At 41.0% G+C, this 22,949-nt stretch overlaps 1 protein-coding gene across 1 annotated transcript; it reads right to left on the bottom strand.

Moving 5' to 3' along the window:
* Positions 1-767: 767 nt before the first annotated feature.
* On the bottom strand, positions 768-21,092 carry rap2c (RAP2C, member of RAS oncogene family). Its single transcript, XM_028458796.1, has 3 exons — positions 20,258-21,092; positions 6,296-6,581; positions 768-1,896 (listed from the first exon to the last, which is right to left on the bottom strand). The coding sequence occupies exons 1-2, from the start codon at positions 20,528-20,530 to the stop codon at positions 6,303-6,305; spliced, it is 552 nt and encodes a 183-aa protein (XP_028314597.1). The 5' UTR covers positions 20,531-21,092; the 3' UTR covers positions 768-1,896; positions 6,296-6,302.
* Between the last annotated feature and the right edge of the window lie 1,857 nt (positions 21,093-22,949).

Genomic DNA, 22,949 nt, shown 5'->3' with positions numbered 1-22,949 from the left:
GACCCAGTACCCTAAACTGTGAAAGTGCCGGCACCAACAGATTCCAGGAAAAAAACATCTCCAGAACAGCTAGAATACTGAAGACCCCTCCTCAAACTCCCAGGCCTCTGGTAGTAGAAGACACGAGCTTTAGGAAGGCAAACATACCACCGAATAAAAAGCATCAGTAGCTGTGTTTCCATTACCCTTGGAAATGCTTAAAATCTGAATAGCACATTAAAAACTGGTAATGGAAACACCTGAATTTAAAAAAAACGATGAAATATTGCTCAAAATACCCCCTTTCATGAGGTATTTCAGACGTTTCAATATTGAAATGTGTCGCAAAAACGCTATGGGAACACTTTTTCCGCAAATACACCACAGGACGTGAAGTACCATGTCACATGACCACTGCTCTCCGAGTGTAAACAAAAGAGGAGACCAGGACATTTCTTAGCATTATATTAGGCGTGAAACAACAAAGAAATACAAAGTGTTATAAGGAGGTTCTGAGCGTCTTCTGTAGCAAAGTCTTGCGAGATGAGAGTTCACAGGAGTTAAGAGGCTTCTGCCCAAAACAACGTTCAATGTTAACACGTTCAAAGCACAGTAATACTTTGTCGACATTTATAAATATTGCTTTTATTTTGCAAAAATCTGTAATGGAAACCCAGCTAGTTTCTGTACTCTACTGAAACTACATTAAATTGCATCATCCCTATCGAATAAATGAATTCAATTCAAGATAATCATGCAAGTGTTTCACAAAAACAGAATCAGGCATGTTAATGTAGACATTTCAGCCATTTATCAAAGGAATAACAAAAAGAAGAAAGGACAGCAGGGTGCAACAGAAATGTTAAGGCTCCGTTAATTCTTAGCATCAAAATAAAAATACAGCAAAAATACAAACCTCAATTCCCAAAAACTCACAAAATGCAAAAACTAGCTAAAAATTGTAACTGTTAGAACTGCCTACCCATGACATTAGTTTATAATAAATACATTACCGTAGATTAAAAAAAAAAAACTGACAATGTAAAATAGGATTAACTGTGTCTGCTGCAAGACTTCAGTGTCTCGTTGGTTTTCATGTGATAAGATATTCACACTGCCAGCTTCCTTTGAACTTTCCAACAGTTCTCCTGCTTGAAGAGAAAATGAGACCTGCATTAATGTTCAGGCAGGAAACGGTAAATGGCTCAACTTCATCAGTTTAAAGTTTAGGCAGAAAAACAGTTTCACTTTTGAGCAGGCGTGATTTCAGATAGCTATTTTAGGCCCAGATGAGAACACATAATATCTTCCCCATCAACTCCTCATAAATGATTACAGGACTAACCAAAATGTTACACACCCTGTTTAAGTGCCCTAAAGCTAAACAAACCTAATGAAACACATTTATATCCATATATAGATATACTGCTGTGGTTTGTTGCGCAATTCAAACTAAATCAAATCGAGGTGAAGGGTCAAACTGAGCTGCAGACCCAAGTATGCGTATTTTAAAGTCAATGTGTGTCAATGTTAAGAAATACTTTGTCAAATTCCAAACTTGAGACATAATACACGCGATAAAGTATATAATGGTGATTAAAGCAGCTTTAAAAAGACGCCGCAACCTCACAAACCCAGAACTCCAGGTTCACTTTTATCTATTGAGAGACAAAAGACAGAAATTCAAAGGTCACTGCTTGCACAAGTCTGTGTGTCCGACTCCTTCCCGAGTCGGCTCCAAGGCCGTTGAGGTTGCAGCAGAAACGTTTCCAAACAGTTAAAATATCAAAAATAGGCCCCACGTCTCTACTGTGAACAGAAACTTCAGCGACTGCTCCAAGTAAAGCAGCTGCCATCAGAGTTTCAAGTTTGTCAATTTTAACCAGAAGCTCGTGGTGATGCTGACGATTGAAGCACCTGTAGAGTAAAAAAAAGGAAAGAGGAAGTGAGTAACACCACAAAGTTCATGCAATGACAAGTTAGATGAGGCTTCACTTGTATTTACAAGTAATGTAAAAATAAACAGAACTGTCTTCTGTATTATTGAACACTATAAAAATCTTTAATGCAAGTTGAAATGAAGGAAAATCAGGTGCCTCAATTTAACTGGATGTATCAGACGTTAATGGTAATGCACTGGGCCACAACCCAATGTTTGGAGACTCCTCCTGTGATGCATCAGTCCACTTCCTGCTTCTATGGTTCAAACTATCAGCCTGTGACTGGTGTGATAGTGTGGAGACGATAATCATATGATAAATAAAAAACTTGCGTCGCTCTAACATTAAACTTTCATAACAAGGTGGGGACCACAAAATATCGGCCCACAGGCCAATTTTAACTGGAAGTACAACTATAAACCAAACCTCTCTGCCTCAATGTTACTTATATAAATGCAATTTTGTTTGTCGACACTTGACAATTCATTTTATCTATTGTTTTGGTTGTGTGTGGTTTTATATTTAAGTGCTAGGGTCTATTTTTATTGTTTTCAATTTTTATTTTTAATTAAGTGATTTTTGTATATGTACTATTGTATTTTTACTGCATTTTGTTTGTTTTATTTATTTGGGATATTTAAAAGTTCTTGAAATTCCAATTAAAATGGTAATAAATACTCATGAGAAATTTAAGTAAATTGCATTTCAAAGTTTGTTAATTATGATATATAATCATTACATCAGTGGTTAATTAAGTGTCAAAAAATGATTGAGAATAATATAGTTTAGCTGGAATAATTTGTGGGACAATATATCTTCCAGCAAAATGTGTCAACCCAAGCCTACGTCCAACAGACAAAGCTGACCAAGGTTCGTGCTTTGAGGTTTTGGGATGTTTAAGTTTGAGGCTGTGCAAGGAGCAGTTACGTGTTTATAATATTGCTGCACATATGAATGACATCAGGTGTGGAACGCTTGAATACAAGCATTTCATGCTTTTAGAAGTACTTCAATTTACAGCATTTACCAATTTTATTTTACTTAATTTCCTAAAATGAATGTTTGCTCAGACATCTCACAGCTGTTCAACATGCTCAGCAGAGGGAGTGTTTTTTAAATGATATTTTAGTCAGTCAGCTTTTACAAACATCTGCAGGTGAATTAAACGACCCCTCAGTGATGCATGAATAAACGTGATAACGTGTTTTGTTTTTTTTTTTTTAAACCTTTGAGTTGACTTAATAATTCTACAAATACATTGTTTCCATCCCAGTTTTTGTACAATTTACAGGTTCCTCAAAGCATGAAAAGGTTTTTCTCCCTCTTGGTTCACAAAACCGTAATGTATGGCCCTATAAAATCTACGTTAACAGAATCACGGAAACAATCGACCAATGAAAACAGAATTCACTGTTGAATGTGGAAATTGACAGAATCGGGATGAAACACTGCCTAGAAAACATGCAATTCATCACTCACTCCAAAATACAGACCATCCAGTTATCGCCTAACTTTACTGTGTCTGTGAAGCTCAGTCTATTTCTCATCAAACTCTGCGGCGCTCCACAAAAACATGAGCAGCTTCACCTGCTCAAAGTGTTTGAATAACATCTCATCAGTGCTATAGAAGATCTGTAGGAAACAGTTGTTGGTTGTTGTGGACGAGACCACCGATGCCAGGGATTGTAGAGTATGAAACATCGTAGGTTCATAACTATAGCTTCTAATACTGTCAAATATTCTGACCCCCCAGTGGTGAAATAACATCATCAGGATAATTTAAATGAGGTTAAGTGAAATTAAGTTGATCAAAACTTAATCAATAAACCTGCTCAGATTCAGTAAACCATTGATCCCTGAGAGGAAATTGGGTGACATTAATGTTGCTCTCATACATCTTTATATGACATGTACATAGGGTTGGGCATCATTTGGATTTTAACAATTCTGATTCCGAGTCTCAATTTCAATTTCTGTTCTAAACGATTCTCGATTCCGATTCTTTGAGTTGTGCAGGTAAACAGGTCATAGATTTCACAGGATAATTTTTTTGTTTGAAAAAGCCTTTACACAGGACATTTTTATTAATTCACTTAGTTGATATAGTTTACTTTGATTGCTGTACTGCAATTAGGATATTCAATTACAAAGGTCTCCAATTGTAACTGTAAAAGTGAAACTTTCTGAAATAAAACTACAAACAAGTTGTCATCAGTCTAAAAAACATAGAGCTACAGGTAGATGTGAAACTAAATAAAACAAACTCAAACCCTGGAACAGTCATGTGACAAATCAATCAACAGTTCTTGTTGAGAATTATTATTATTATTCGGGATACAGTGGAAACAGAAACTATAAAAAGTTATATTTTGAACCTATATATTTTATAGGTAAGATATTATATACATAAATGTAATTGGAGTCTAAAGCCACAAAAATTGCACCACTTTAAAAAGAAAATAGACTAACATAAAACCTCTTTACAGTTAATTCAGATCGTTTTGCGCTTGCGCGACTTGCTGCGATGACGCGCTGGTGACGACATAATCCAAGAATGCAGCGGCCCAGACTCCAGCCGAGAATATTTAATAAGAGCCTTAAAAGACATGGATATAATGAAAAGAGTGGATGGACGGAAGCATAAACATGCAAACTTTCACACGGATACACACGGACTTATTAAACACACAGGGATCTCGATAAATGGAACAGGCTTCAGGACGACTGGCACTAGGACCCGGAGGCAGAGTAAATGCGTCCCTGTACTGCATGTACAGGCTGTAATATCACCAAGTTTATCATTTTACCAGTTGTTAGAGCTACTATCTTTATCAGGGAGCAACTATTGATTCCTGGTGATTGTTTTACTGGGCTTTTTACAGGTGATTAGTTTCTATCTCTCTTCCGCTCCGCGGTCCAAACTGAAACCGTAGCCAGACAAACACAGACACGCACACACAGACTGCAGTCACTATAGTCGCGTTCTGAACGCACCTACAAACCCTGCATAAACAAACGGAGCAAGCCACGGAAACAAACTAGTACTGGCTTTTAGGAATCGAAAACAAGAATCGAAATGCAAACATCTTCGTAACGGTTCCAAAACCGGATGTTAGGAACCGGTTCCTATTTGGAACCAGTTCTCGGTGCCCAACCCTGCATATACAGCACATAAGTAAAAAAGATCAGTCAGAATAATCCATGTCAGTACAACTTATAGATACTTTTTAATTGCATCTTACTCGTTATTTTAAATAAAATTTTTATTTTGAACATGCATTTTTGTTTATTATGTTTCGCTTTTTTATTAGTATTTATTTTGTTTCCTCAAAGGAGTTAAAAACTAATTTTCTTCTAGAAAAATGATTCATATTTCTAAAAAACTGAATTTTAAAAAAATTAAAGCGGAAAACACCGAATTTGGAAAAAAAATAAAAAGGATTTTATAGGACCCTAGTAATGGTCTAATTGATGTCACCTGATTGGACTGTAGGAGTATACATGCATCTGTCACTGTGTTACGCTGTTATGGACTGGCAATGCGTACATGGTGTCTTACGCAAGCTGGGATAAGTTGTAGTAATGTTATCGTAATTAACAGAAGAATTGGTATTTAAGTTTTATGATTAAAAATGCGAAGGCAAAGTCTTATCAGATTCAGAGAACATTTCTATACTTTTCAATATGAAATAGGTCAAGTTAGGACGAGGGAGTGAAGCCGACGTACTCTGACAGCATTTGGGAAGCATCTCACAGTATCTACACTGAACTTCCTGTTGTGGAACAGGAAGTGACTTGTTCCTCTCTCTGCTCGACTTTAACTCTCTTTGCCCTGAGCGTTTTAAAAATGTGTTCCTGCAACCAGATTCTTTCTGCTGATAACACAATGAAAAATGAACCTTCAAACTACCAGCAAAACTACCAACTTGATTTTCTCACTCCCATCAAAGACTCTCCTATCCACTGATACACTTAGGGCCCTATAAAATCCATTTCAAATTTTTCCAAATTCCCACTTTGGTAGTTTAGACGGTGTTTCGGCTGGAGGCTTGATCTTCCACATGTTGAAGCAGCTAAGATGAGAGGGGGCGGGCGGTGCACCGAATGAGTGGTCCCCAGAAACATTTCCCCATAACAACCGTTCTTTGCCTCATGATGACGGTATTTCATCCACATTCTGTTAATTTCTGCATTCAACAGTGAATTCTGTTTTCAAAGGTCGAATCTGTCTGCAATTTTGTTAACGTGGAAATTATAGGGGCCTACTTATACTATCATCCATGCGTCACATTTGTCCTGCGCCTGGGAACTGTCTTTAACACTGTTACTGCACCAACACATTCGTCAGATTGTATGAAACCAGTGATTGGCCGTACCTCTTCCTCACTGCAACACACAGGCCGTGCAGCACTGCTCCTGCTTCTCTGGTAGAGTGGAGTAGTTCATCTGTCGGACGATCTCTGCAAACAGCTCGTCCACCATGGTCTTACTCTTGGCTGAGGTTTCGATGAATGGGCAGCCCCACTCCTGAGCCAGAGCCCGCCCGTCAGTCCCAGCGACCTCACGCTCAGACTCCAGGTCCACCTTGTTGCCCACCAGGATTAATGGCACCTTCTCAAAGCGCTTCACTCGCACGATCTGGTCTCTCATTGGTCTGATGTCCTGAAATATTGAAAAAGAGTAGCGAGAATGAGAAATGCAGCACAGCTCTCTCTACCATCTCAGAGACAATGTGTGATTACTTGTAACTGGAGAAAATATTTCATTTGAGCAGAAGAATAAGAATTAATAAAAGCTGATGGGAGCCTTTCATACGTGCAGACATTTCTTGGCGTCTACAACCAATAAAAGTAAATAGGCAAAAATGTAAAAAAATCCAAACAAAAAAATAAAACACTGAAAATGAGAATTCACTTTAAGGATTGGGCTACAATTTGAAGTCCTTGATCTTCTGCACATTGGGGATGAACCTAATATGTACCAAAACTTATCTCAATATTTTTTCTTAAAATGGCGGTATACGATATGAATCTAGATAATTTTAAATTAAATAAAGTCTGACCAGAAACACAATTCTGGGTTAAATTTGCTGATGCAAAATGCCACACAGAAGTGTGCCAAATTATCGATACGACAATATATCGCAAGGTTTCGTCTCGTGATACGTAATCGATTCACTGGTGCCCATAAATGATTTTTTATTTATTGCAACATACGAAATATGAAATATGAAAACAATATATATACACATGATACACAGATAATTTATTACAAACACCATACCTACTGTAAAGCATGGGGGTGGTAACATCATGCTTTGGGACCAGGACGACTGATCCATGTAAAGGAAAAAATGAATGGGGCCATGTATCGTGAGTTTTTGAGCGAAAACCTCCTTCCATCAGCAAGGGTATTGAAGATGAAATGTCGCTGGCTCTTTCAGCATGACAATGATTCCAAACACACCGCCTGGGCAACGAAGGAGTGGCTTTGTAAGAAGCATTTCAGCCAGTCTCCAGATCTGAACCCCATAGAAAATCTATGTAGGGAGTTGAAAGTCTGTGTTGCCCAGCGAGAGCCCCAAAACATCACTGCTCTAGAGGAGATCTGCATGGAGGAATTGGCCAAAATACCAGCAAAGAAGTGTGACGACTTACAGACATTTGACGTCTGTCATTGCCAACAAAGGGTACATTACAAAGTATTGAGATGAACTTTTGTTCTTGACCAAATACTTATTTTCCACCATAATTTGCTAATAAATTCATTAAAAATCCTACAATGGGATTTTCTGGATTTCTTTTTCTCATTTTGTCTCTCATAGTTGAGGTATACCTATGATGAAAATTACAGGCCTCTCATCCTTTTATGTGGGAGAACTTGCACAATTGGTGGATGACTAAATATTTTTTTGCCCCACTGTACACAGTCGTTTCTCTGGTGTTCCAAAACTTCCTAGAGCCAAGAAACGTAAACAGTAAGCTGAATGAATCGCCAAACTGACTAAGACTGAAAAGTTTGTCATCGGGTGTAATTGCTTTGCTGTAAGGCTCCGGAGCACTGTCTCAAGGAGCAGAATGGGTGAAAATCCTAGCTATGTTTATCTTAAGATGAGGAAAATATTGGGGATTGTGATTTAGAAAGCAGAGAAATGGAGAAGCAGTAATGGTTAACTTCTGTGAAACAAACTTTTTCTCTGGCAGGATCTGTTTAAGTGAGGCTTGACAATGCATAGCAGGACAAAAACAATATGACAGGGCTCGAGACTGCGACCGCATCCGTGCAAGTGCATATGGTTGACCTTATTTTGGACGGAGCGGCTGACCGCTTCGTCACATCCTACAGAGTGCACTTCTCTCTCTCCCGCTCTGCGCTGCGTGTGAGGAGGCAGAGCGCGTTCACACAACTTGGCTGCGGATATGCAACCTTGAATGCGCCAAGTATAAACACCAATGTGTTTATATTTAACCGCCACTGTGCCGGTTAAATATGCAGGCTTTAAGTGGATATGAAGTTTTGGAAGATGTGATAAAAAAGGTGAAAGTTACAGGCCAAAATGCGTTTGCACCCATTATAGTGCCACCTAGTGGTGCACTTTTTGGCATGGGTGGTCTGTGTGCTCTTCTATACGTACCCTGTAAATTTCAAAGCCCTCAACATAATACTTCAGCTGAAAAAAACAATTGTTGTTTATGTTGTAATAAGCCACACCCACTTTCATCAATCGCAATTAACTTCAAGATATGGCCTCAGGAGCGACCCAAGGCCAAGTTTGGTAAAAATTGGTTTTGCCATTTAGGAGAAATAAATATCCCATATTTGCAGTGCCCCTTAGTGTCCAACATTATTCAAATTTGGCCCCAGAGTCACATGCCAACCAAGGATCTCAGATTTGGTGTTTTTGGTATTTATTTGACCGAGATATGCACCAGTTCGAGTTTCATAGCTAGCTAGAAATATTTTCTTGGTCATCCCCACCAAGTTGACGCATATACCCACAGTCACATGCCAACCAAGGATCTCAGATTTGGTGTTGTTAGCATTTATTTTGACCGCGATATTCACCAATACGCGTTTTTATAGTTGGCTTGAAAACTTTATTTGTTAATAATTTGCGCATTTTTTGCTCGAGCAAAATTCTTTGCAGAACTTTAAATCAGGTCTAACCGCTGGTCGTAAGAACCGCGTATGAAAGGCCCCTAATAATCTTTATATAACATTGTGTTCATGCAAACTGAGATGCGTAAATATTTGAAGATGCAAGATACAGTTTTATTTCTTGATTTAAACTGTTTTTAAGTTTCCATTTACATGATCAGCAAAAATCAAATCAAATTAACTCAAACATTCTATAAAATTTTAACTGTATCAAATTTAATACACTGTAATGTCTTCATTGACAAGGTATTTTTTTTCGGCTCTGGGTGAGCTGAGGCAAATGGCTGCTTGTAAATGTTGCAGTCCCCTGACCAGGGGAAGAGGGTTAGGAGACCCCACTATAAGAGCTGCACCCTCTGAATTTAATTACATGGGGTGAAGCAATGCAGATGCTAAGTTGTTTATGCTACTGTTAAGTTAATTCAAGTACCGCATTTCTGCATTCCTGTTATGCTTTGCTGTTATTGAAAACCTAATGTATGCTTCAACACTTTTCATTGTTTTCACTACGTGGCCAATCTCAACCTCTGCTTAGAAGACGCTTTAATGCCCAAATATAGTGAAATACAGTACGTCCAGGCAGACACATTGACCCGTATCCGGTGTTTGCTCGAGTCATCGCAACATGCTGTTACCTTTCAGTCGATTCACTCGGTACAACACATAGTATGGGATATCACGCCCCCGCGTGGCCCACTGAAGAAAACCTCAAATCACGCCTTTAAGGCAGATGATCTGTGATGACGTAAGTGAGGCTCCGCCTGCCTCATAAATACGCTGTTATCACAGTCATCCTTCAGTTCTTACTCTCTTCACCTCGCTAAAAACACCTCTACCGAGTGGAGTTAACAAGCTGCTGCTAGTTAGCTCTGTCTCTGCCTTGGCTACTGCCTACTTATAATTAGTTTAACTGCCCCTGTTGGTGTTAGCAGCTACTGCTGGTGCCCACGAACCGCTTATTCTTTTAACAAGCTTCAGTGTTTCAAAATGAGCACGAAGGCTAAAGCAAAGAAGAAGTCTCCTGGCTTTTCCTTGCACGATAAGGACCAGCACGAAGCATGTACCGTCTGCCTGGGGATAGTCCGCACCAGGAGAGCGTTGACACAGCCCGAGTCCTGTGCGTTTTGTCGCCAGCTTTGGCATTCAAACCTGCAAAGGCGGGTCACTTTCGTGGAGAAGGTTCTGGGGAAAGCTGCGGTTGCACGGCACGACCCTCTCCTATCCGAGTCTAGGGACCCTGCTTCATCCGTGTCTGATGAGGAACCTGTGGTCAAAGTCCCCGCTACTAGCTGCGCTGACCACATGGAGTACGTGCACGGGTTGGCCGAGGTCATGCCGGAGTTCTCTGAGGGCTCTAACCTGCCTCTGGAAGGACTAGACGCCGAGCGTGAGGACGATGACGTACTGGACATCGGTCTGGACATTCATGGTTTGTCGGAGGATGAGCTAGATGCGCTGTTGCCTGGGCGGTTGAGAATAGCCTGCCCATGTTCCTGGATCTTATTTCGGAGTTAACATCAACATGGAACAAACCACTGTCTACCCGCATCACGGTGCCCGGCTATGGACAATATTTAGATTTACATGAAGCGGAAAAGGCTAGCTTGGTCAACCCTCCACCTATGGAGCCTTCTCTGGCTGCGTATCTGGCGCCTTCACACAACCATGGTGTGAGCGGCCCCACATCGCTTCCTTCCAAGCACTGTAGATTTTCCTCCTCGCAGCTGGATAAAATCTACAGAGCGCAGGCAGGCACCGCTCGTGCACTGAGCTCTGTCACCATGCTGCAGACCTATCAGGCTATGCGGCTGGCTGAGCTCAGTTCGCTGCTTCCCCCCGACAGCTCTGTGGCTCCTCTCCTTAACGAGGTGAGGATCGCCATGGATTATATTCTCCGGGTGTCCCGCTGTGCAGCACTCTCCCTCGGCAGAGGAATGGCGTCTACCGTGGTGTCACAGAGACGCCTGTGGCCGACCCTCGGATGCTCCAGATAGAGACCGGACCGTTTATTTGGATGAGCCGGTATCTCCCATGGGTTTATTCGGGCAATCTCTTGACGCCATTCAGGCACGGTTTCAGTTGGGGAAGAAGCAAGCTGAAGCCCTGCGCAGCATCATTCCCAGGCGTGACGCTAAACCCAAACCATCTGCAGATGCACGCAGGCCTGCAGCACCACCTCCGCCGCCCTACAAGAAGGCTACACCTCCGTCAGGTTTTGGACGACTGGGAAAGGTGCAGCCTCCTGCGCCGCAGGTTCCTCATGCTCCACACCACTCGGTTTGGAGCAAAGGTCCGCCGCAGGGCTTCCAAAAGGGCCCAGCGCATAGGCGGAAGAAGCCACACACCTCCCAGCAGTGGGACTGAGTGGAGAGGGACTTCAGCAGCAGGGAGACGCTGCTGTCCCTATTTTGTTCCCAAGTTCTGTTCAGGGGCCCAATCCCAAAAGGCATTGTTCTGTCCTAACACAGTCTCCTAAGCACAAACTCCCCATGCACACTAATGCACATCTGTTACCTCTGTTTATAAACCCCAGTTTGGGTGTGTTGAATGTTTCTCAGGTAACTGTAAAGTTTTGCAATGTTCGTCACTTTCTCGGTGCCCCTTTAAAGGTTCACTCTGTGACTACTGCAAATGTGCCCACGTGGTACTCAATAAAAAGTCTATTTTGTATTAATAAAAAAAAAACTCCAACTCATATGAACCTGGTCGGTCAGGCGAGGCCGCTACCCCCCAGCACGCTAGAGGGGAGCAGCACTCCACCCACAGTGCTACAGGTCAGTCCGCTCGCTGCCCACCTTCCCAGGTGGCGCGCATGCGCACTCATCCCTTGGGTGGAGAGGACCGTTGCTATGGGCTACAGGCTACAGTTCCGGGTCCGACTTCCACGCTTTAGTTCTGTAATAAACACAGTGGTAAAGAAAGAGGCTGCAGTGAGGGAGAAAATACACACTTTTGAGCAAGAAAGCAGTGAGAGTGGTGCCCGCTTCGGAGATGAAAAGATTGGTACAGCCGTTATTTCATTATTCCGAAGAAAGGGGGAGGGGGGGGAGTACTCCGTCCTTTATTAGACCTGTAAGTGTTGAACAGGTATCTGCGGACGTACAGGTTCAAGATGCTAACACTCAGACAGCTACTGAGTGCTTATTTTCATGTGGCAATACACCCGGACCACAGGTAGTTTCTAAGGTTTGCATTCGAAGGTGTAGCCTACAAATACCATGTGCTTCCGTTCGGTTTGTCGCTTACCCCTCGCACCTGAACCAAATGTGTCGAGGCGCCGTTAGCTCTGATTCGGGAGAAAGGCGTGCGTGTCTTAGCCTATCTGGACGACTGAGCTCTGATAGCGGGTTCGAGAGAGCAGTCAGCAGCAGATCTGTCTCTTGTTCTGTCCCGTATCCGAGCTCTGGGCTTTTCAGTGAACATGAAAAAGAGCTCGCTGACCCCCGAGTCAGCAGTTTTCTTTCCTCGGTCTGGAAATATGCTCTTTAATCGGCCGAGCGCGTCGGTCGGAGGGAAGGGTGGCCGTGTTTCACCGCTGCCTTTCTCATTTTCAATTGGGATGCAAACTGCGTTTCCGATTGGTCTTGCAGCTGTGGGGCATGATGGCATCTATGATTACTGTAGTGCCGCTCGGACTTTTAAAGATCCGCACTTTTCATCGCTGGTCTCGCTCACACCGGCTGTGTCCACAGCGTCACCTCCAGCGGATGTTGATAACTCTGTCTTGTATGATGGCTCTCCACCCTTGGAGGGATCCCGGGTTACAAAGCCAGGGCTCCCCGGTAGGGAGGGTGTGCTTTCGCAAAGTGGTGACTACAGATGCCTCCCTGATGGGATGGGGGCTCTGTGCAATGGAGCAGCAGTGAGAGGACTCTGGACCTTAGTACAGAGCAGGCTTCACAGAGAGGTAGTTAATCCACGTCCGAAAAACTGTGGCAGCTACATGCCTACCTGTTGAAAAGTCAAATTTAATGGCTCAGGGTCTGCCCCCAAGTGTGGTGGCAACGATCCAGAGTGCTAGGGCATCATCCACTCGTGGCTTATATGCTTGTAAATGGCAAGCATTCGATCAATGGTGTCAGGACCGAGGTGTACTCCCATTTCAGTGTTCAATTGTGGAGGTTTTGACTTTTCTTCAGGAATTGTTGGATAAAGGTCTGTCCTTTTCCACTATTAAGGTTTATTTGGCGGCTATATCTGCTTGCCATGTTGGTTTCAATGGAGTGACTCCGGGTGCGCATCTGCTGGCCATGCGTTGTTTAAAGGGAATTTGCCGACTGAGGCCTGTGGCGAAATCCATCATCCCCTTATGGGATTTAACTGTAGTGCTGGATGCTCTCTGTGGCCCCCCTATGGAGTCAGAAGATATGAAATTTGTTTCATATAAGACTGCAATACTTCTCGCTTTGACCTCCGCTAAGCGAGTGGGCGATCTTCATGCTTTGTCAGTGCAACCTTCTTGTACCCAGTTCACTTCAGATGGTTCCAAGGTCACATTACGCCCAAACATGGCATATGTGCCTAAGATCATCCCTTCAGCTCATAGCTCCATGATTTTTGAGCTAATGAGTTTTTGCCCTCCTCCTTTTGCATCTGAGGAGCAAAGGAGGTTACATTCCTTGTGTTCTGTACATGCTCTACGTGAACACATAAACTGCACTAGGAGTGTGCGTTTATGTGACCAGCTGTTTGTGTTTTGCTAATCCAGCTAAGGGTAAAGCCCTGTCTAAACAGCGGCTTTCTCACTGGATTGTGGAGGCCATCTCCCTGGCCTACAACAGCAGGGGTCTTCAGTTACCTCAGAGTGTGAGAGCACATTCGACCAGGGGCGTATGTACATCATGGGCTTTGTTTAGGGGGGTATCTTTAAGTGACATCTGTCGTGCTGCCAGTTGGTCATCACCACAAACTTGTTTGGTTTTACCGTCCGGATGTAACGCCCCCTGCGGTGGCCCATTTGGTTCTTTCCACTGGGTCTAACATGCACTAGAGGTGCTGGAGGTTGGTTTCTGGTTCATAGCTGCTCTGCGAGGCGTGTATACATGTCCCATACTATATGTGTTGTACGGAGTAAATCGACTGAAAGGGAACGAAATGTTATGTCTATAACTTCTGTTCCCTGAAGGAGAGGAACGAGGTACAACACTTCTTTGCCCCGCTTCACAGCTGGGCTCGGTGAAGAGCAGCTACTGAACTGAAGGATGACTGGCAGGCGGAGCCTCACTTACGTCAATACAGATCATCTGCCTTAAAGGCGTGATTAGAGGTTTTCTTCAGTGGGCCACGCGGGGGCGTGATATCCCATACTACATGTGTTGTACCTCGTTCCTCTCCTTCAGGGAACAGAAGTTATAGACATAACATTTCATTTTAAAGCTAAAGTTGTTGTTTTTTTAAATCTTTGCTACTGCTTTTCTTTAAAGCCAAAAGTTATTTGTTGAATAGGTGAAGGTGATGAGTATGTAGTAGGAGTGTGACGATATCTTAATATGGCGATATATCACAATATTTTTTTTCGCACGATCAATTATCAATATGCTCGCGCCAAGTATAGATTTTTAGTTTTTTTTTTGGATTTAAGATGTATTTTATCATTTTCAAAACCTTTTCTGCTTTTTCACTAAAATGTGCAGGTTTTCACAGAAATGTTATCACTGTTTGTTGAAGGAACCTATATATTGTTTACTGAAATATTGCACTATAATTGCATCACTGGTAAGAAGGACCCTATTTTTTGTTTACAGAAAGCAATATTGGAGATACCTATTCGTTTACAATGGTATGTTGACACTTATTTAGAGAAATGTTGCACTAAAATAGTGTCACTGTTCATAGGACACTTTTTCAATTTATTGTCTTTCAGAAATATAAAATAAAAATTGTATTTTTTCACTTCATCTTTTTTTTTTCTTATGTCATAAATTATCGTAGATTGATTTCTGACCAATATATCGATAATCACAGCATCATCATATCGTGAGATAATCGTTATTGTGAGCTGTGAATCGCGTATCGTGAGGTATCCAGAGGTTCCCACTCCTAGTATGTAGTTAGAGAGTTAATCATCCTTGGTATAGGTCTTCCACTAATAAATACTCACAAACACTGTAGAGACAAGAAATAACATTTGATTCAAAAGTCTGATTCCAAAACGCACTTTTAAAATTTAAATGAGGTATTATGTGGGACCTGCAGTAATATTACAACTGTTATGGACACACACCAATACACACGCTTGCTTGCATTATGAAGGACACGGTTTATATTGGACGGTGATTATCGTGGATTACAAAGCGGAGAATGCACACAGAGCTTTACTCAGGCAGAAATCACAGCCCGAATGAAGCCGATGTCTCTTTAAGCCTGAACCCATTTCAACGCGACAGTATTCACATCTGTGCAAGTGCATGTAGAATGATACATTGCAAGTTATAAACATGACAAGCAGCTTCATGTGCTGCTACGTCTAGTTGAAGCACTGTTTATATTAGATGGTGATAAGGGTGTGCGATATGATGATATTAGATCGTTAAAGATTACAATATGACGACAATCTCCCAAATCACGGAGATCGTAGAACCGTTTGTAGTTCACATTTTAACCCTTGCGGTGCCGCGTCTGTGTCATATGTCTGTCATCCATACACAGAACATTAGGGATGTAACGATTAATCGTAAGGCAGTTAAAAATCGATTCATAGGGGTCACGGTTGATATCGATTTTCTGACAATTGAATCGCAGTACTTTTTTTAACCAGCAGAGGGCGCTATCCGGAAGTGTAGGCGGCGGGCGGAGTCTGCTAATACTTTCTTTCTGGCCGCCTTCTACTCTTAAATATGTTAATAAATGATTCATTACCCCTTTAGCACCGAAAGAAATTCTGTAATATTACTTGAATATCTGTAAAAGTCACGGTTTTCTATTAGCTCTGTCTGCTAGCATAGCATCTCTTCTTCACTGCAAGATATCTGCATGCCAACCGACCACTGGGTTACCAGCGCCTTCTGCTGGTCCAAACAAATATGACGTAAATCAGTGTAATCACGGTTTTTTTTTTTTTTTTTGTTTTTTTAAAGTCCAATTGTTAAGACACAAAATACATTTTCAGTTGCACTTTTAAAAAGAAAAAGAACTATTATGCAGTTTTGCATAGTTTATTATAGAACCAGAATTTAAATTAATAGGCTTCATTTTCATTTGTATTATTCCTTTATTTATTTAATTCAAGATTTATTTTTAGTTAAATTGCATTGTTTTGAATAGTTTATCAAGGAATTCTTTTGACAATGAAAAATAAAAGGAAAATAATACAGTATTTTCTAGTTTTTTTCCCAAAAAAAAAATTGTCTACAGTCCCATTTTGTAAATGAAAAAAATCGTGAGAGAATCGTATCGTGAACCCAGTATCGTGAATCGAATCGTATCGGGAGTTGAGTGAATCGTTACATCCCTACAGAACATCCAATGTTTTTTCTCTGCCAAATCACACCATTTACTAATTGATTAATTTAGTGCTTAAACAGGGCAGAAATACAATGTCGGGGGCCCCTACACTCAACAGTGCTGGCAAGAAACCTGCCACCTCTGTGTGTGGAGTGAAAGAGTAATGTAAAGCGCTTTGAGTGTCCAAAAAAAGCACTATATAAATCTAATGCATTATTCTTAATATTATTATTATGTCATGTCTGTAGTCCTCTGCAGCATGTCAGTCATTGTTTGCAGTTAATGAAACATACACACAGTAGGTTCAGAGATGTCTAAACATAGCAATAAGAGGGAACACATTTTTGTCCGCGATTGGACTCTGTTTCATGGTGCTCTTCGTGTGGTGCAGCCATGAAAGGAAATAATAAAACGCTTGCACGTCTTGGTCCTCTCTTCGACTTGATCCATTGTAGAAACAACACTTTCGCTCCGCAAAAAGATGAAAAAGAGCAATGTCGACTGGAAAAGGCATTGACCGGGGATGAGGTTTGGAGTAAACCAATCACAGCCTTACGGTTCGTGTTGCGCAGTCAGGATTTTTAGGAGGCACGCGTCAAGTTATAAAGTAGATTTCTGAAGGCAGAGAGATATGCATAGCTACGGTGTCGATGAGACGCAGTAGCATGATTTAGGCTTTAGAAGGTGAATATTCAGCCTCAGTCCCCTCCTTGTGAAGCTCCCCCAAATTCTTGAATGCATTTGACAATCCTCTCAAGGCTGCGGTCATCCTTTTGCTGTTGCACCGTTTCCTACCACATATTTTCTTTCCACTCGACTTTCTATGAATATGTAGGGTTTTCACCAGGAATTTTTCACAGCATGGGGGCGTGGTGTATGAGTGAGCGAGTGCTGGTGCGGAAAATTTTGAAATTTATAACTCAAGAGGGCCAAAATTAGTGAAGTAAAGCAAAAGTTTTTTTAAATCTTTGTTACTGCCTTACTTTTAGGGGTGTGCCATCTAAGGCACCTCACGATTCAATTTTGATTCAGGGTGCTACGATTCGATTATTCAACGATTATTACGATATTGATATTATCACAAAAAGATAGAAATGTAATTAGCTGAATGACATGAACTAACCCCTCAGATATGTTTTGGGGCAATGATATCACGCATTTTAACTATATTTTTTGTGATAAAACGGGTGCTCAAACCACATCTAGCAAGTGCAGTTAATTATTTGACAGACGTCATATTCTGCAAAATGTTGCGGGATTAAGGCGGATTAAATATGAATTTAATAAAAAATAGTTAACGCTATTAACCTTATTAAGCATGTTTGGAACAATTTCAGCTACTAAAGTAGGGCCCTATAAAATAACAGAATCGTGGACAGAATCACAGAATCGACCAATAAAAACATTTAAACGCGGAAATGGACAAAGTCGGCATGAAACGCCGTCACCGTGGTGCAAAGAACGTTTTTATGGGGAAATGTTTCCAGGGACCGCTTATTAGGTACATTGCCCTCTCTCCTCCTGTCCTGGCTGCATTAAACTCATCTTAAACCACCACAAACACCCTCTAAAACAACGCAAATCATCACTGACTCCTAAATACAGAACCTCTAGTGCCAGTTAAACTTTGCCTGTAAAACTCCGTGTTTCGTGTAGCGCAGCAGCGCTCTGTGAAAATGTGATCAGTTTTAATCATCTTCACCTGCTCAGTGTTACAACTGCTATGCCTGGCTAACTAAGAATAACTCAGTCCGTGTTGTCTTTTAGTTCTTTATATTCCAGTTTGTGAATGTGTAACCACGAGACACGAACAACAGTCAGCAAGCTACCTCAAGTGCAACCGTTTCAGTGGGAACTTCCGGTTTACAAAATAAAAGTCCGTTGGAACAACTCATCAGAGCTACAGTAAAATGCATGTTGAAATAATGAATTAAAAAAAAAAAAAAGAACTAATGAAACCCAATAACGAAAACAATCAAAGTTTATACTAATTTTTTTTTTTTTTTAATTAAGCAATGAAAAATGTATTTTTTATTTATAGTATATGGCTTATTAGCCAGAACATTGTTTTGTTTTGTTGTTTTCTTAAAAAATATGTTTTGTTTTCTTTTGTTTTTTAACTTCAGTGTATTGTATGGTATTACTTTCGTCCTGACTATGGGGAACAAAAGTAACAAAATGCAACATCTAATCAATGTCAAATTCCACATTACACAAAAGATAGGATCATTTAAATTAGGTTAATTTAAACTCAGTTGATCAGAACTTAATCAATAAACCTGATCAGACTCAGTAAACCATTGATCCCTGAAAGGAAATCAGGTGACATTAATGCTGTTCTCATACATCTTTATATGACATAAATAATTAAAAAGGAGAAGTCAGAATAATCTGTCACTACAACTTATATCTACCTTTTAATTGTGTGTACTTTATTTTTGACATGCATTTGTTTAATTATGAGGTTTTTTTTTTAATTTATTTTCTTTCCTCACAGGAGTTAAAAAAGAATATGTTCTTTTAAAAATTATAAATATTTCCAAAAAAAAAAAAAAAAAAAAAACGGAATTTGGAAAAAAAATAAAACGTATTTTATAAGGCTCTACTAAAGTCATCCAATTTCATTTATTAGCATCAACGTGACAGCCTTGCTGGTCAAACAAAAAACCAAAAGACCTGAACCTCTATGAATCTGGCTACATCTTGGGGTTAGATATCACAGCACGCCCCAGGTCTGATAAGCGCCCCCCACATGCACACCGTCACCCTGCTCAGTGCTCTCTGGGTGCTCTACCCCACTCCACGTTCGCTAGGCGCACCCCCCATGTGCTCTGTTGCTACGCATGCCCGGAGCTCAGCGGTAACTCCCCGCTTCCTTGTTTTAGATTTTCAAAATAAGGTCACCCTACGCACTCGCACAGATGCGACCAGATTAAATTTTCACTTGCACACTGAGAAAATACTTGCATATGTGACCAATTTGGTCACAGTCTTAAGCCCCGTCAATGACTGTCTTCTGGACATCTGTCAAGTCAGCAGTCTTGCCCATGATTGTGTACTGACCCAGATTGAGAGATCATTTAAAAGCTCAGGAAAACTTTGCAGGTGTTTTGAGTTAATTAGCAGATTAGGGTGTGACACCATGACTTTGCAAAAATGAACTTTTTAGAAATAGAGTTTGGCTTTGACTGTGTACATGTGAGAGAAAAAAATTCTGCCTAACAATTTATACCCACCTGGTTAGTATATGTTCCAATATTCCTTCACCTTCACAAAACAGTTTTTAGTTTACATCGTTTAGTTTCTGAGCTCCTAAGATTTGTTTTTCTTTTATTCTTTCTGTAGACTTTAAATGCCACATCCTCAAGTGTCTAAAACCGTGTTTTACCGAAGTAGGCCTTCAGTTTACAGCTTCTTTATTTACCTTATGCCACCACAAAGAATTTTGCAATTCAATTATGTTAAGCTGTTAAGAGGATATTTAGCGCACACACACGACTTTTTTTTTTTTTTTTTTGCGAAATATTAATAATACAATCATAGAAAATGCTTAGATTATTTATTTTTTCAACCAAAGTCAAAACTAAAAAGGTCTAATTGTGGACCCTGTACCAGAGTGAACCTGACACCCCTGATCCGGGCCTTTTAATATGCAAACACAATAACCCAGGTGTGTGTTTGAGACTTTGTTGATGTGCAGGTATTCAGGCCAGTCTGGTAAATGTCTGTGTGTTTACCTGGAAGGACTGCTGGTTGACCAGGCTGTAGACCAGGATGAAGCCCTGTCCGTTCTTAATGTACAGGTCCCTCATGGAGGCGAACTGCTCGGTCCCCGCGGTGTCCAGGATCTCCAGCACGGACGGAGACGAGTCCACCTCGATCTCCTTGCGGTAGAAGTCCTCAATAGTGGGGTCGTATTTCTCGATGAATGTGCCGGTGACGAACTGCACGGTGAGGGCTGACTTACCGACACCACCGCTGCCCAGCACGACCACTTTGTACTCCTTCATCGGTGCGGTGAAGGCGGGCTGGTGTTGTGGCTATCGGTGAAGCTTCTCTCCCCGTCTCAGGAACATGTACCGAGCCGGGAGAACAGCTGAGGGCCCGGCAGGAGGGTGACAAGAGGCGGCCCAGGTCCGCTCACACTGGCACGGCGTTGCGGCTCATTATGGCTGCTTTTTTCCCCAGACGCTTTAGAGCTGATTTATGGTAGAACTTCCCTGGTGTTAGCTAGTCCCGGAGCTCGTCCTCTGTCTGCATTCCCGCCGGCCCATACCTGAGCCCCAGCCTCTAACACCGCCCGAAAAGACTGTAGCACCACCGGGGCCCACAGTAGCCTCACACGGCTCTGACCGTGCTCCGCGCTGCCGCAAACTCACTGCATCCCGCCCGGGCCTCGGCTCACCGCCCTGCTATCAACACAGACTAGATGGAGCGAACCGAGGCTCCATGGGCCGCCATTCAGTGGTGCTTATACCCGTTTTGGACTAGTTCTAGAGGCGTTCGTTTCAGACTGAGTCTGAAGCAGTTTCTGGTTTAACTGAAGCTAGCAGTCCGCTTCCGCTAACTCAGCCACACTTCCGTCGACAGAGATATCAAAATAAAAGTTTTAGAACGTCGTTGTCATGGAAACCCCTACATTTTTAGTTTCACATACCCATCAGGGTACAATTATGGCGTAAATATAATGGTAATTTTTCAAATCTGTTGCTGTCCTAATCGTAGTTAAATTATAGTCGCGTTTAGATGATTTACTTTTTAATTGTAATTGCCATGAAAATTCTTTTTAAAAAAAGTCTATAATTTTTCACCATGCAGCCGAGTAGTTTGCCACAAGTAACATTAATCAGTTATGCTGTTATTATGTATAGGCACCTAATTTAAAACTGCTAATTTACAACAAATCGGTAAATAAGAAAATGTAAATGAAATGTAAAACTAACCTATCCACCTAGAGAGCAGGTACAGTTCAATCAGTAGGGGATGATATTGGGGGCTATATTATTATATAGGCTTTGTAATACTGCGGTCAAGCCAGCCGTGGTTCACGTTTGTCTGGTCAAATCAGCCGCACGTTGTTTTCTTGTGCGCGAATATACTGACACTTACGGTAATCACAATGAGACCGCCCTGCAGAGCTGCTGGAAGAGAGAAAAACAAACATTTCAGTATATTTCACCCAACTTTGACATAAAATAAAAAACTTTTTTTCTATAAGTAGTCAATGATTCATATTTCACTGAACTTATTACACAGTAAAAGTACTCAATATTATTAATGCAAGTAGTCAATGAAGTACTAAGTTCAGTGAAATATGAATCACAGACGACTTATGGAAAATTATCTTTTTATTCCACGTCAAAGTTGGGTGAAATATCCTTCAATTTGTGATCTGTACATGATTTTGACCGAGGATTACACAAAAAGTACACAGTAGAAGTACTCAATATTATTCATGCAAGTAGTCTATGAAGTATTAAGTTCAGTGAAATATAAATCATTGACTACTTATGGAAAATTATCTTTTAATTCAACGTCATAGTTGGATGAAAAAATCTTAATTCCGTAAGTGTCAGTATATTCGCGCACAAGAAAACAAATGCGGCTGATTTGACCAGACAAACGCGAACCACGGCTTGCTTGACCGCAGTTTTGTAATGTAGTGTAGTTATATTAGTGTAGCCACTTTTTTCAACCGTATTAACAAATAGTGCCAACTACTTTTAATATCAGAATACTATAAGATAAAATATTAGAAAGCATAGGCTACACCTTATTTTCTCCTTCTTGTGTGGCGCCTTTGCCTATACCAGTGATACGTAACAAATGTTTGGGAACAACTGAGCTGTTGCGCCCCCTTTGTAGAATATGAAAATAATCAGGGGCCCCCATCGCAACAAAATGTAAAAGAAAATGTGTAAAAAATGTTAGTGTAAATATTGGATAAAGTTCAAAATTGTATTTATTCTTTTTCAAAACTCGTAAAAATAAAGTAACAATAAAGTTATTTGAGTGCAAAGAATATAATGTAAAAAAAAATATCCAATTACTTTTCACCTTGATGGTACTATTATGGCGTGTCAAGTGTAAAAATGTATCTCTTGCCCACTTTGATGCCTTTGTACGGTTTAATGATCTTATACTCGGGCACCAGAATATGAAAGTCATACTTGGGTTTCCACCTACGGTGCAATCTCTTAAGTTCCAAGTGTTTCAAATTGAACAACAAGACTTTTACCTTAATGATAATTTCTTCCTGAATAATTTATATTCTGCTGCTGGCTGGATTGATGTTTTGAAGGGCCGGATTTAGCCTGCAAGCCTTGAATTTGAGTCATATGCTCTTATACTTCTGCTTTGTTTGTATGGCCTTTACTGTATGTAAACTTTGCCCACATTAAGAACCTGTAAGGTGAGTAATAGTCTTAT

This window comes from Gouania willdenowi, chromosome 10 (assembly GCF_900634775.1).
Source record: "Gouania willdenowi chromosome 10, fGouWil2.1, whole genome shotgun sequence".
NCBI lineage: Eukaryota > Metazoa > Chordata > Actinopteri > Blenniiformes > Gobiesocidae > Gouania > Gouania willdenowi.
The sequence above is the reverse complement of the archived record's forward strand: the minus strand, read 5'-3'. Positions and strand labels throughout refer to the sequence as shown.